Genomic DNA, 12,064 nt, shown 5'->3' on the forward strand with positions numbered 1-12,064 from the left:
TGCAGCAGTACAAGTTAAGTTTGGGGTTTCTTCGCAATAAAAACTGAATAAAGACGGTTGTGTGTTCAAGAAAGAAATACAAGGCGATTTAGATGCAGCTACATACATGTATAACATTACACACCTGCGTTCCATCAAAGCTATAGTCTGCAAAAGTATAAGCTGTGCTCCATGATACCAAAACATTAATCTATTTCTACCAGACAAACGTTCAGGCCGGTTTTGTCAACGCTATTACATACATAAATATTAAGGACAAGAGCCCTTCCTGCATGCGCATTGACAGCGTGAGTCTCCTAGGCCGGATGTTGCAGAAAAAAAGGCAACGGTTTAAAGGTAACAATAATGCCCGCACCCACGTTAAGCAAAAGCGAATGTGACGACCGGAGTTACAGGTAAAAAAAAAACAAAAAAAACAGAGAGATAAACCATACGTGAGCGGAGAAATGTGCCCGAGGACGCACAGACTCGTCCTTGTCTGTTCCCTCTGCGTCCTTGTTGTTTTAGCGCTTCGAAAAATGTAAAATTCGCACAGGAAAACAAATTATCTGAAATTCAACATGGGCAGTATTGTTTCAGCAGGTGATTTTAACTTTGTTCTGTTCTCAATCCGTTTTTTCTTTCGCAAGCTTCAAATTCAACCCTACACACGACGAGAACGTCTGGGCTGCTGTGGCCTCAGTCACCGCAGCGTTGTACCGGGTTGGCATGGACCAAGTCGTCGTTCAACGGTGCATGGCTTCCAGGACACTGGCTAGCGCGAAAAGGTTACAACTATTTGATCACTGAGATTTTTGCTGTAAGATTGCTCATAAAGCAGGTTTATTTAATTAGATTTTTTCAGCGCTCTTTTGGTGTGGATTGTAAATAAATACCAGATCGCTGTGTGTGCGAAATACCAGATTGCCGTTGTGTGCTTCTGCGTGTAATGGGTTCAGAAACAATCCTATTCAACAAAGCGGTGTTTTTGCAGACTGCTGTTTTGAGCGCTGCAAAAGAAGGGTTTTTATTGCTTATATCCACGTGTTATAACCTAAATCATGCGTTTTACGGAAATTCGAGAAGCCTTGAATATAAAGCAGATTTAGCGATAGTTGGCAATTTGTATAGCTAAGCATAATTATCTGGGCAAAAAGCGTTTCTATAGAATCGTGCCTGTCGCCAATTTTTAGCGACTTATTTTTAAGCCATTTGGAGCGTCGCACAGGCTTGGCTTGAAAACTACACGGAATATGAAAATCGTTGACTATGTTAACTTCCGCCTTGGTACCGTTATGCTTTTAGCGTGTTGGGATCAAAAACTGATCAAATCATTCCTCGGATTTATTTTTGTCTTTTGCCGGATTTATTATAGTTCGTCTGATGCGGTGCTCGTTCATGGAAATCTTGTTTTTTTTTTTGCGCGCCAGATCGTGCACGACTTACTCGCTTTGTACATGTAGTAAGCTTAAATATAGAACGACAAGTAAAGTTTTGGTCCATTCGATATTATGAACAGTAGACATTGTCATGACACGCCTTCGCAGGCCCCCCAACAATTTCTGCCAAAATAGGTTAATAGACTCTGCGCGCCTACAAAGGGCTATATCTGAAAGGAAATTGCATCCATCGCTGCTTAAAGGGCAACTGAAGAGGTTTTAGAATTCACTCAGTTTATGGTTGCCGAATGTGCGAAACCTGCAGTTAAAGCCTGCTCAGTTGTTTTGATCTAGCATTTGATATAGTGCCGTCATCGCCGAATAAAGCGGCGTTGGCGTTCAGGCTTTTTTGAAGTGCACAGCTACGGGCACAGGCCCCTATAATGACGTCACGTACACTACGTTCTCAGCGAAGAAAGTGTTATTCCATTGAAGAAAACCGACGCCATCGAAGACGAAGCTGACAATGCGTTGTTTGGAGCCACCTGATGACGCACAGCAGCATGCAGGCGTAACCGGCGGACATCTGAAATTTCAGCAACAATGACGTCACTACTGAGTTTCCCCGCACTTCTCCAACGCAGTGAGGAGAAGTCTAAACATCATCGCGGTTTTTATCGGCGATTATGTCACCATTTTAAGTGCTAGTACAAAAATATTTTGCATACTTTATCGAGAAGCTTGATAGATTCGAATTCTTGAATAACCTCGAATTCTCAAGAAACCGTTTCAGCTTCCCTTTAAAGCGCTGTTAAGAATAAGAAAGCAGGTGAATGCATGATGATTTTGAGAAATGATAGCGAGACGTCTAGACGCGCGGCACTACTTTTCGTTCGCCAGTTATCAAAACAGCTTAATCCTTGCAGATGCCATTGATCAACTGGATACAAAAAGAGTATTTGCCATCTAAAAGGCATATCTTGGCTTCAGGAAGGCCTATTGCCATGTTATTAAGCCTAACACATTAGTAGTCAAGTTTTATACGAATGCACAAAATTCTGGGTTTAGTGCAAAAAACGCCTAGGTATTATGCAACATTCAGTTTTAGAAGGTGCAGACTACACTGGAAATTCAGAAAAAAGTGCTATTGGTTGCGAAATAATTCTGGAAGAAAATTGCGAATAACATGCAGGCACGCTGACTATTTTCAATGACTATTTTTTTTGCTCTGTTGGTTGGCATTCCAAAGTGTCCTATTTTGCATAACGAAGGATGGAAAATGGGCCGCAAACAAAAAGTCACTGCTAGATATAAAGAGCTCAGAACTTCGCGACCGTATTGCGTGGAAGACTTTGGCGACCCGAAGAAAAATCTTCAGGCTGAAGTTCTTGCGCAGCATTTACAATTATTCTACCGGTATTAATAAAAACACTTATCTAAAGCAGCCATATTACATTTCGGAGAGACTAGATAAGACGAAAAAGATTAAGAGTTATCAATGCCGCATTAATGTATATAAGTATTTGTTTTTCCCTAACACAATCCTGGACTGGAATAAGCTTCCGAATGATGTGGTTTGTGCACCTGATTTCGAAAATGCTCTTGAAATGATAATCTGCTGTATTTCTTCCAGGTCTCGTGCGTTTACCAGCGCTGTGCCGAGGTGTTATCACTCATACTACTTGTAAACTCATTTAGTCTTTTTTAATATTTTTGTTATCCTTGCTGACATCTTTCCCAATATCTTCTTTGCATGTGCTATTGTATGTAGTAATATCCCCCCTACAATTATGCCTCATGGGTGCTGTAGGTACTTTCAATAAATAAATAAATAAATAAATAAAGCATACTCAAAGAAAGAGGTGCGAGTTGCAATGTGCACAAAGGTGTGGAAAGAACTCAACCGCAAGCACCGAGAGTGAGTACGCCGTTACCGCGGGCAGCTTTCGCGTTCCAGCTTTCACCTTTTCTCTTTCCGCCCTTTTGCTCCCTCGCGCATAACAAGGCTGCGAGTCCATTTGTCATCAGGGTCAGGTATCCAATAAGCAGTTCTCGCTGTAAAGCGTCTACTCAAAAAGTATTGAGTGCTCTTTCTGAAATGTTACAATTGTGTGCATGACAGAAAAACACTTAGTCATTTGTTAAATATTGGCAGCACGGGCGGCTATTTTAGGGATTGCAAAAACATGGAGTGCACTGCAGTCTGCTTCATTGGAGAAATGCGAAAGCATTTGTGCTTGAATGTCACCCTTTTCTTGCAAGTCATTGTTGTCACGTGACACAACAGCAACTTTTTTTGGCAAGTCATCGTTATCTATCATCAGTACAGATCCCCAACACAATTTAACATCACAATTTAACGTCACACGCTCCACAACGCGTTAACTTCGTGCCCCTCTAACACGCTTGAAACAATGACCATTCGGGAACAAACATCTTCCAAGCTGTTAGCTTATCTGTTGAGATCGGCTTCACGTGGTCTAACATTAAGCGCGACGAGAAGAAATGGTTGCTTCAGGGCCTTCATAATTTGCACGAGCTTGAATGCGAGGCTCGAGGCTAGTACACCGAGGAAATCACAACTGCTAAGTGGCATCTTCTAAAGTTCGGTGCGGAAAGCTTTCGGGCGGCATGGGTACGATTGTGCACTATCAGCTTCCAGAGAATCAGCTTCCGAATAATCGGCCGTGCACTGCAAGAAGCGTGGGTGACAGCCGATCTTCCAAGCAACATGTATTCTCACATTGACATATTGCCGCGCTGAGGGTGAAATATTCGAAGATTTTCAGATTAGTGTTGAAAAGGTGTCCGTGCACGGATACTCCGTCGATTTTTCCATCTTAGAAGAAGGCGAAATTTTTTACGCGGAATGCTCAGCGTGCCTGCGCTTTAAAATCATGTGTTTCACCTTGTATCTCCGCAAGACAATTGTGATAGAAGTATTTGCGGTGTATCGTATCTCCTTCGCTCTCATTCATTGGCACACTTTTTGCGCAAAAGAAGATATACCGCGATTTCGAAAAACCCGGTTCACAGAATGCCATATTCTGTGCTCCAGTAGAAATGTGTACCGCCGCGGTGGCTCAGTGGCTATGGTGCTCGGCTGCTGTCCTGAAAGACGCGGGTTGGATCCCGGCCGCGGCGGCTGAATTTCTTTGGAGGAGAAATTCGGGGCCAGTGTACTGTGCGATGTCAGTGCGCGTTAAAGAACCCCCGGTGGTCGAAATTTCCGGAGCCCTCCACTACGGCGTCCATCATAGCCTTAGTCGCTTTGGAACGTTAAACCCCCTAAACCAACCAACCAGTAGAAATGTCGTGAATACACCTATAACCTACAACCTCACGCTAAAAAAATCAAATGCTTCTTACAGGTACGAGCCGCACGCTTTGGTTTCTTTTCCCTTAAAGTGTGTCTATTTTTACCTTTTTTCAGAACTGTGTACTTCGGGGCCTTTCTTCTCATTGTTGTAAATGTTGTTAAAGTGGCTATGGCAGTGGCCTTGGTATTATGGTTCAGAGGCTGCGATCCTCAGCTGTCTGGAGCTATCAGAACCTATGATCAGGTGAGTGCACAGTTACTTATAAATTCCGGCTTAACCCAGCAACGAATACAACCATGACGTATTTTAAAAGAAAAACTTCGGCTGCATTGAAAAACTTTATTGGCGGCTTAGCTAACATTGTACTTCACTGCCGCTGAGCAAATAGCACACAAATTAAAAAAAAACAGTTGGGGAGAAGCCACGTAGCGGAAACCCAATAAGCTTATGTTTCTGCGCGTGCAATTATAGTTTCCTTTCTAATCTCGGCCGCCTCACTCACACACGAGCTGTAAATGGAGGCGAACGTCATGCTGAAATAGTTACCGAAATTCACGCAACTTTTATTGCAGTTGAATTCATATACAACCACAAAAAAAAAAAAAACAGGATATTTTTTTTTCATTACATGTCAATGAACGAACTGCTGATTGTATCAGCAAATTTCTTTGGGTGTCGTGTCCATCACAGAGCGTTAACGGTGAAGAAATCTCTAGAATAAATCATTCAATGAGACCAAACATTTGTTACATTAATTTCACTGCTTTATAACTATCTGGAATGTGGTCTACTTCACGCCGTACTTGTGACTAAGAGCCATGCTTGGCTCTCATGTCATGTTTTCTCAATTTCTTTCTGACGTGTCACTGTCTTTACCTAAAGCTTTAAAGCGAATTTTTTGACGACTGCAGCATCGACCTCTTTTATCAGAGCAATATAGATTACTCTCTCTATATATATTGGAAATGTGCTAATAGTGTTTTCGTGTGACATTTTGACTCAAAATGCTATTTTCTCAACTTTTCAACAGATATTGCCCTTTTACATCAAAACATACCTTGTTACATTCCCTGGATTTACTGGACTTTTTCTCGCTGCCGTAGTAAGCGCAGCAACAAGGTAATAGTCTTAAATATTCACTTTGTTTGCTTTCGCAAAGTAAAATTACAGTACGACTTGAAGCCGCCGCGGTGGCTCAGTGGCTATGGTGCTCGGCTGCTGGCCCGAAAGACGCGGGTTCGATCCCGGCCGCGGCGGTTGAATTTCTTTGGAGGAGAAATTCGAGTCCCATGTACTGTGCGATGTGAGTGCACGTTAAAGAACCCCAGATGGTCGAAATTTCCGGAGCCCTCCACTACGGCGTCTCATAGCCTTAGTCGCTTTGGGACGTTAAACCCCGTAAACCAAACCAAACCAAACCAAGTACAACTTGACTCGGTGCGTCTGCTCGAGTTGCTTATGCGGTGTATATGTGTTGTAGTTAAACTCTTATCATTCACTACTGAACGGTGACCGAAGCAAACATTCTACTCAGCCTTTTTTATCCAAAACTTCATCTAATTTACTAGCGGCAGAGAATTTGAGAATCTTCTAAAGTCAACCTTTCGATCTGTGGCGAGGAGGTAAGAAAAAACGAAAACATAATCATCAAGGCCAGGAATCGAGATTACGTCAAAAACTGCGTCATCAGTAATTCCTTAATACGCGAACAAAAATAAATAAATAAAGAACAAAACTAGGAAACTGAGACCTTACACTTCTAAGAGTGAGTCGGAAAGCAAAGGAATGCGTCGCGAGCAGAAGTTAACACAGCTTATAACAGAGAAATATCATGAAGACACGGTCAGAGCTAAAGAGCGACAAAACGCTTTTTCTGTGTTCAGGCACTTCTCGCTGTCCACGAATTATTCTTTTCCGGCCATTAAAACTGCACCAGGAAACTGAAGAAAGCGCATTGCTGAAAGATTTTACTGGGTTTCTTCTTCATGTATCCGCAATATGAAAAAGGAGAAGCCAAAAATGGTGCAAAATTACCGCGTCATCGCATGAAAAACGCGGGCAGCAGGCGCCGACATGGCTTTTTGATCGCGATAGTTTTAATATCCAATTTTCTTATGTGAGACTGAAAGTTGGTTTCTGCGGTAGTGCTCAGTTTTCGATATACGTTCGTTTTATTTTCGCATAAAGACGGCTGACAAAAAGCTGCTGCTTTTCTAGCAATAATTAGTAACATACATATCAATGTTTCGTAAACATGATCCTAAAATTCATTCACAATATATTCAGCGTAATTTACCATAGAAAAGATAAATTCAGGAGACAATTGCATAAAGTGTGGAGAATGCGATACCATTAAAGTATGACGCCCATTGGGCCTGCTTCAACTCCTTTGTCATAGCTGCTCGCCGCATATGCTCAACATGTGCAACCACGTACACTCCGCCTGCAACGACATACTCCTTTAGGAGCCCCCTCTGATTTCGAGTATTTTCCCCTATGGTCGGCTCCGCTGCTTTGATTCTGGCTCCATTCCAACCTATCACGTGGAGCTGTGTAGGCATGTTTGTACACAACCAAGCGCACCTGCCAGCTGACGCCGACCCGCCACCGCATTCAGCCATGTAAGGCGACCAGCGTAACTGCGAACTCGGTCACGTCACATGTTGTGACATCGCAATAAAACCGCAACTGCCAAATCGGAAATGAACATTCCTGGCATTGCTATCACCCAGCGTGTCTGTGCGCTCAAGATAACTGGTCTCGAAGTGTTTTCGCCTCGGCTGCCCTCGTCTCTGTCCCTTTCAATTACCTCCCGCCTTAGAATTGATGGAGACACTCGGAGACAACCCCGGAACACCCCCCCCCCCCCCCCCCCCCTTCACAGTGCTTGAGGAAGTTCAACATCAATGCGTGCAAGAGGTCCCGGCTTTCATATCACTCAGCTCCCTTCACCAGTGGGATTCGGCCATCTTCAGCGCGACCAATGAGCATGATTGAAATATTTAGTCACATCTTGCGACGAGTGAGCCTCTGCAACACATGGTATCATGAGATAACACTTATTACTTTTTTATTTCACAATCATTGCTTACCTGCGCCATTGAAACCACGTAGTGGACGTCCAAGCTTGGCACACCTTCAAAGCGAACTGCTCAGCAGACTTTGGTCTTCCGGCTGTCAGGAACCTCCATGTCGAATGAAGCTTTCGCAAACTGCCGCAGCAGGTCGGTGAAAAGTTTGAAAATTACATCGAAGATGTCGTCGACTTGTGCAAACGAGTGAACCACCACATGTCTGGAAATGAAAAGATCAAACACCTTTTTAATGGTATCAACGATGACGCATCCAGATACTGTTAGCTTGCGACTTGCGCACCGTTTCTGAAGTCGTCATATTCAACTAAAGCTTCCAGGAGCTGCGAAAGAAGAGTGTTGACTCGTCAGGATTAGAGGCAGGCTGCGTCGTCAGCTGGGCTGACGCCTGAACATAACTCATCGCTGCTGCAGCAAATCAAAGGTTTATACGTGAAGAAGTGGCGCGTAAGCTCTCACTTCTGCCGAGTCTTCAAGAGCCACCAGCATATTTGGTTCTTGCTCTCAGACATGACGTTCAAGAGCAGGTTTCTGAGGCTCTCTCGGGCTTATAGCGTCCACCATCTGTCCCCCCTTATCATTTAGCCCTCTCCAGCAGCCTTTTACCTTCACGGCGACGCTACTCGAGCTCTGCAGTTCCACGTCACCATACTGCCACTCAAAGAGAAAACTAGGTACCGCAGTACCTCACGCTATAGAACCCCAGGTGGTCGAAATTTCCGGAGCCCTTCACTACGGCGTCCCTCATAGCCTGCGTCGCTTTGGGACGTTAAACCCCACAAACCACAAACAAACCTGAGGCGGGAACTGCACCTCGGTCAAATTTTCAAAGGCTTCATCTGCCACCTGCTAATCAAGTAATTACTTAAGTTTAGGTCGACGGCGTTGCAGGCATGATGCTTGTCGACACTGGTGCTGCGGTTTCTATAACAGATGCAAAACTTTATCGCTCCTTAAAACCATTCTTCGGGAAGCCATTGAATGTTGGCGCCATCCGCGGCTGCTGCAGGAATATCGAGGTCGACGTCTACGACGAAGTAACGGGTGATGCTGTGGCGTCTTTTCGTTGTCGGATGCGGTCCGGCAGTGTCCCGAACTCAGGTTGTGCTCCTTGGAGACGTCGGCTGGCTCGGTGAACTGGTGACCCGTCCACCGGGCTGAAGTGCAGAGGGCTGGCGTCACGGCTTGCATAGGGTGTCCGGTACATGTACGGCCGCCCAGCACCTCCACCAGATGTCACGTAGTAGTGACGGCAGTCCAGCGAGCAGGAAGACCACGAAAAAGGGCTTTCAAACGAAGCTCTTTATTTGGTCGTACTTTCGCCCGCAAAAAAAAAAAAGAAGTGAATGAATGTGCGGCGATGTAGCAAGAAGCGTGCTCGGCGGTCGTCGAACGGAATGCCTACCCCTTTCAGCAGCGCTCAATTTAAAGCTGATAGCGAACTTTCGAGATACGTGTGCAAAGTTACCACAACATTCTGGAACAACGTAGAAGCGGCTCCGCCTGGATGGGATGGCATCTTGCACCGAAAACAAAGCGATAAAACGGCATTTTTCTGAATAACAGCGCGAACTTGGACGAGGACAGCAGAAAGACACATGGACGGGTGATGTCTTTCTTCTGTTGTCGTCCAAGTTCGCGCTGTTATTCAGAAAAATGTCGTACCAACTCGGCCAAGCTTCTGCTCTAAAGTCTTTCATAAAACGGCGTTCCGGCAGCTTTGAAGAATGAACAAACACTACAAAGATTGGCGGCAATACATACACTCGAATCCGGCTGCGCTGCTACTGGCGCTGCGTGCAAACTTGCATCCTTATGTGAGTCCACTAATGCCTCACCTGAAAACATCCCTAGTCACACCCTCATTGTTCTGCTGGAGATTTTGAGCTGCTACATTTCCACCACACTCCTTCGAACACATCAGCATTGATTTATAACGCTCGCTTCCGTGCACGGGAGCGGCAAACACTGGGCTAGCGTCGCGGTAAGTCATCTCACGAGGCACGCAGAAGTCGCAGACCTTCCGGATGCCACATCAACAGAAGTTGTCTCCCTCATTTCACAGCGATTCGTCATCCATCACGGCACACATCGTAAACTGCTCAGTGACAGAGGGAGAGACTTCTATTTGACGCTGTGAACGCCCTGATCACCAAGTACAGCATACGTGCCGTCACTCGTAAGTGGCCTCAGTATCAAGGTTTTTATCCTCGGCCTGGGTGTCCGATATGTAAACGCGAGGACATTGAAGCCGACATTCATCACTTACTGTGGGACTGCCCTGCAAAGATCCGGCACCTGAAGGCAGCGGGTCTTTCACCGCGCAACCCTGTTGCACATATTGCCTGGACGCAGCCGTTCCATCGCTCACTACGGGACTTCATAAAATCGGCTTATTCCTATTACTCCAATTTTTACTGCATCTTTCATCACAGTTTCGCCCATTTATGACCTGAGGCAATAAATTTTGTTAAAAAAAAAATACAATCACCCGCAGATCAACGGGCTTACCTAACGCTTTAACTGAATTCTCGAGGACATGTTGTTTCTGTAGTTCGCTTCTGTAGATCGTTGAAATTAGGATCTCGTCCTTCGTATGGTTGATTACGCCTACAACACCTATACGCTGTGCACTACCGGCATCTCTCCTGTCTTTATTCTATACGGCCGGCAGCCCTCTGCTACATTAGATACAATTATCTCTTCCCAACATCACGCATCCGTGTAAACCCCTGTTTCGGAAGCTGTGCAACACGCAGAAGATTCGCAATATCGTACGCTCACTCCGGAACTGAACGACAGTATCACCAAAAGTCTCGCCACGACAACGATCACGCCACAGCACACCTCTCTTCTGACACTCTTGTGTGGCTCTGGGTCCGATAAAGTACAGCAGGTATGTCCTAAAAATGTCTTGCAAGGTATCACGGCCCCTACCGCGTACTGCAATGCACATCTACTGTAAACTATGCGGTCGAACTCCTCACGAGGTCTCCTGATCTACGCCGCCACCGACGGAAACCATTCATGTCATACGCCTCAAGCTTAATTAGAACCACTCCATCTTTTTGTCGCCGTCAGGCGCCAGGATGGCTCCTATTCTCCCCGAGAGTGATTGTAAAGACGAAGACAGACATTCGATTTAGTGCTAGTGTTATCGCCGAACATGTGATGCGCGCGATATGACTGATCTGGACAGTTTTCGCCGCTGCTCCCGTCGTGCCGATTCCTTGCAGTTAACCACGGCCTCACACACCTTGTAACAGTGCATGTAACAGCACACACGCTGTTACATGCGCCGACCAACTGGACTTTGCCCTACTGTACAATCTGTTGTCGTGCATGGGCGTCACTTCACCCCAGAGAGCACGGCATGCAACCGTGCCGTCCACGGGACGCTACTCTATGGTGTCAACGCGAAAAGAGATGTTCGGCGCTCAGCCCTCCCGCCCATGCGTTTTCCACTCCGTGACGTCACCGCGAGCAAGCCTTGAATAGAAGGCGCGGAGCAATCGCAAATTGGTAATTCGCAAAAGCATTCGACAGCTGCACTTAGGAGACGCATTTTTGCGAAACAACCACGCAGGCATTTTCATTGTGAGTGCAATTGCTTTCTTTACATAACATAGAACAATCATTGATTTTGAGAAGTGTTTATTGTCTGCATTCTTACTTTCAATCATCACTCGTATTCTGTGCTCAAAATCAGAATAAACTATTCTAAAAGTGGCGGTCTTAACTTGAGCCTGTCCCTTCCAAATCCGGTAAGCGCTAAGACGTCATTATTAATCACTGGTCAAGGTTATTTGGACTTGAATTAAAAAGTTACTTACATAGGTCTTTCATGAGAGGTCATCGTAGAAGCTTGGAGGCTATCAGGTTCAGCTTGTGTGCCTCTGTACCTTTAGGCTTCTGTGCCTAAAGTCGCTGGATAAAACCCCAGCCTCGGCGGCAAAATTTTGTCAGAGGCGAAATGAAAATTCGGACGTGCATTGTATGATATTAACGCGCATTAACGAACTCTATTGAGTTCAGTTCAATCTAGAGCACTCGTAGGCCATGTGCAGTTGGGGCTTTCAAACCACACATACAATGCAATACGTTGTATTTCAGCGAGTGAGTCGTGATCAATGCAGTTTCTGAGTATTGTGACGCTCTCCACAGCACGATATCTTCGGTCATAAACACCCAGGCTGCGATCGTCTACGTGGACATCCTACCAACACGCACCAAGAAGCTCAATTGTTCCACTGGCTGGATTGCACGAGGCCTTGGTAGGTATGCTCCGCCTTTC

At 45.3% G+C, this 12,064-nt stretch overlaps 1 protein-coding gene across 1 annotated transcript in view; it reads left to right on the plus strand.

The window, feature by feature from the left end:
- LOC149360051 (sodium-coupled monocarboxylate transporter 2-like) overlaps nucleotides 1-12,064 on the plus strand; it is a 58,193-nt gene that overhangs the window by 21,620 nt on the left and 24,509 nt on the right. The window contains exons 6-9 of the mRNA XM_089572153.1: nucleotides 630-767; nucleotides 4,792-4,921; nucleotides 5,709-5,797; nucleotides 11,935-12,044. Of these exons, the coding sequence (XP_089428279.1) occupies nucleotides 630-767; nucleotides 4,792-4,921; nucleotides 5,709-5,797; nucleotides 11,935-12,044 (467 nt within the window). The remainder of the gene's footprint in view (nucleotides 1-629; nucleotides 768-4,791; nucleotides 4,922-5,708; nucleotides 5,798-11,934; nucleotides 12,045-12,064) is intronic.

This window comes from Amblyomma mixtum, chromosome 2 (genome assembly GCF_055824585.1).
Source record: "Amblyomma mixtum isolate Tamu chromosome 2, ASM5582458v1, whole genome shotgun sequence".
Lineage (NCBI taxonomy): Eukaryota > Metazoa > Arthropoda > Arachnida > Ixodida > Ixodidae > Amblyomma > Amblyomma mixtum.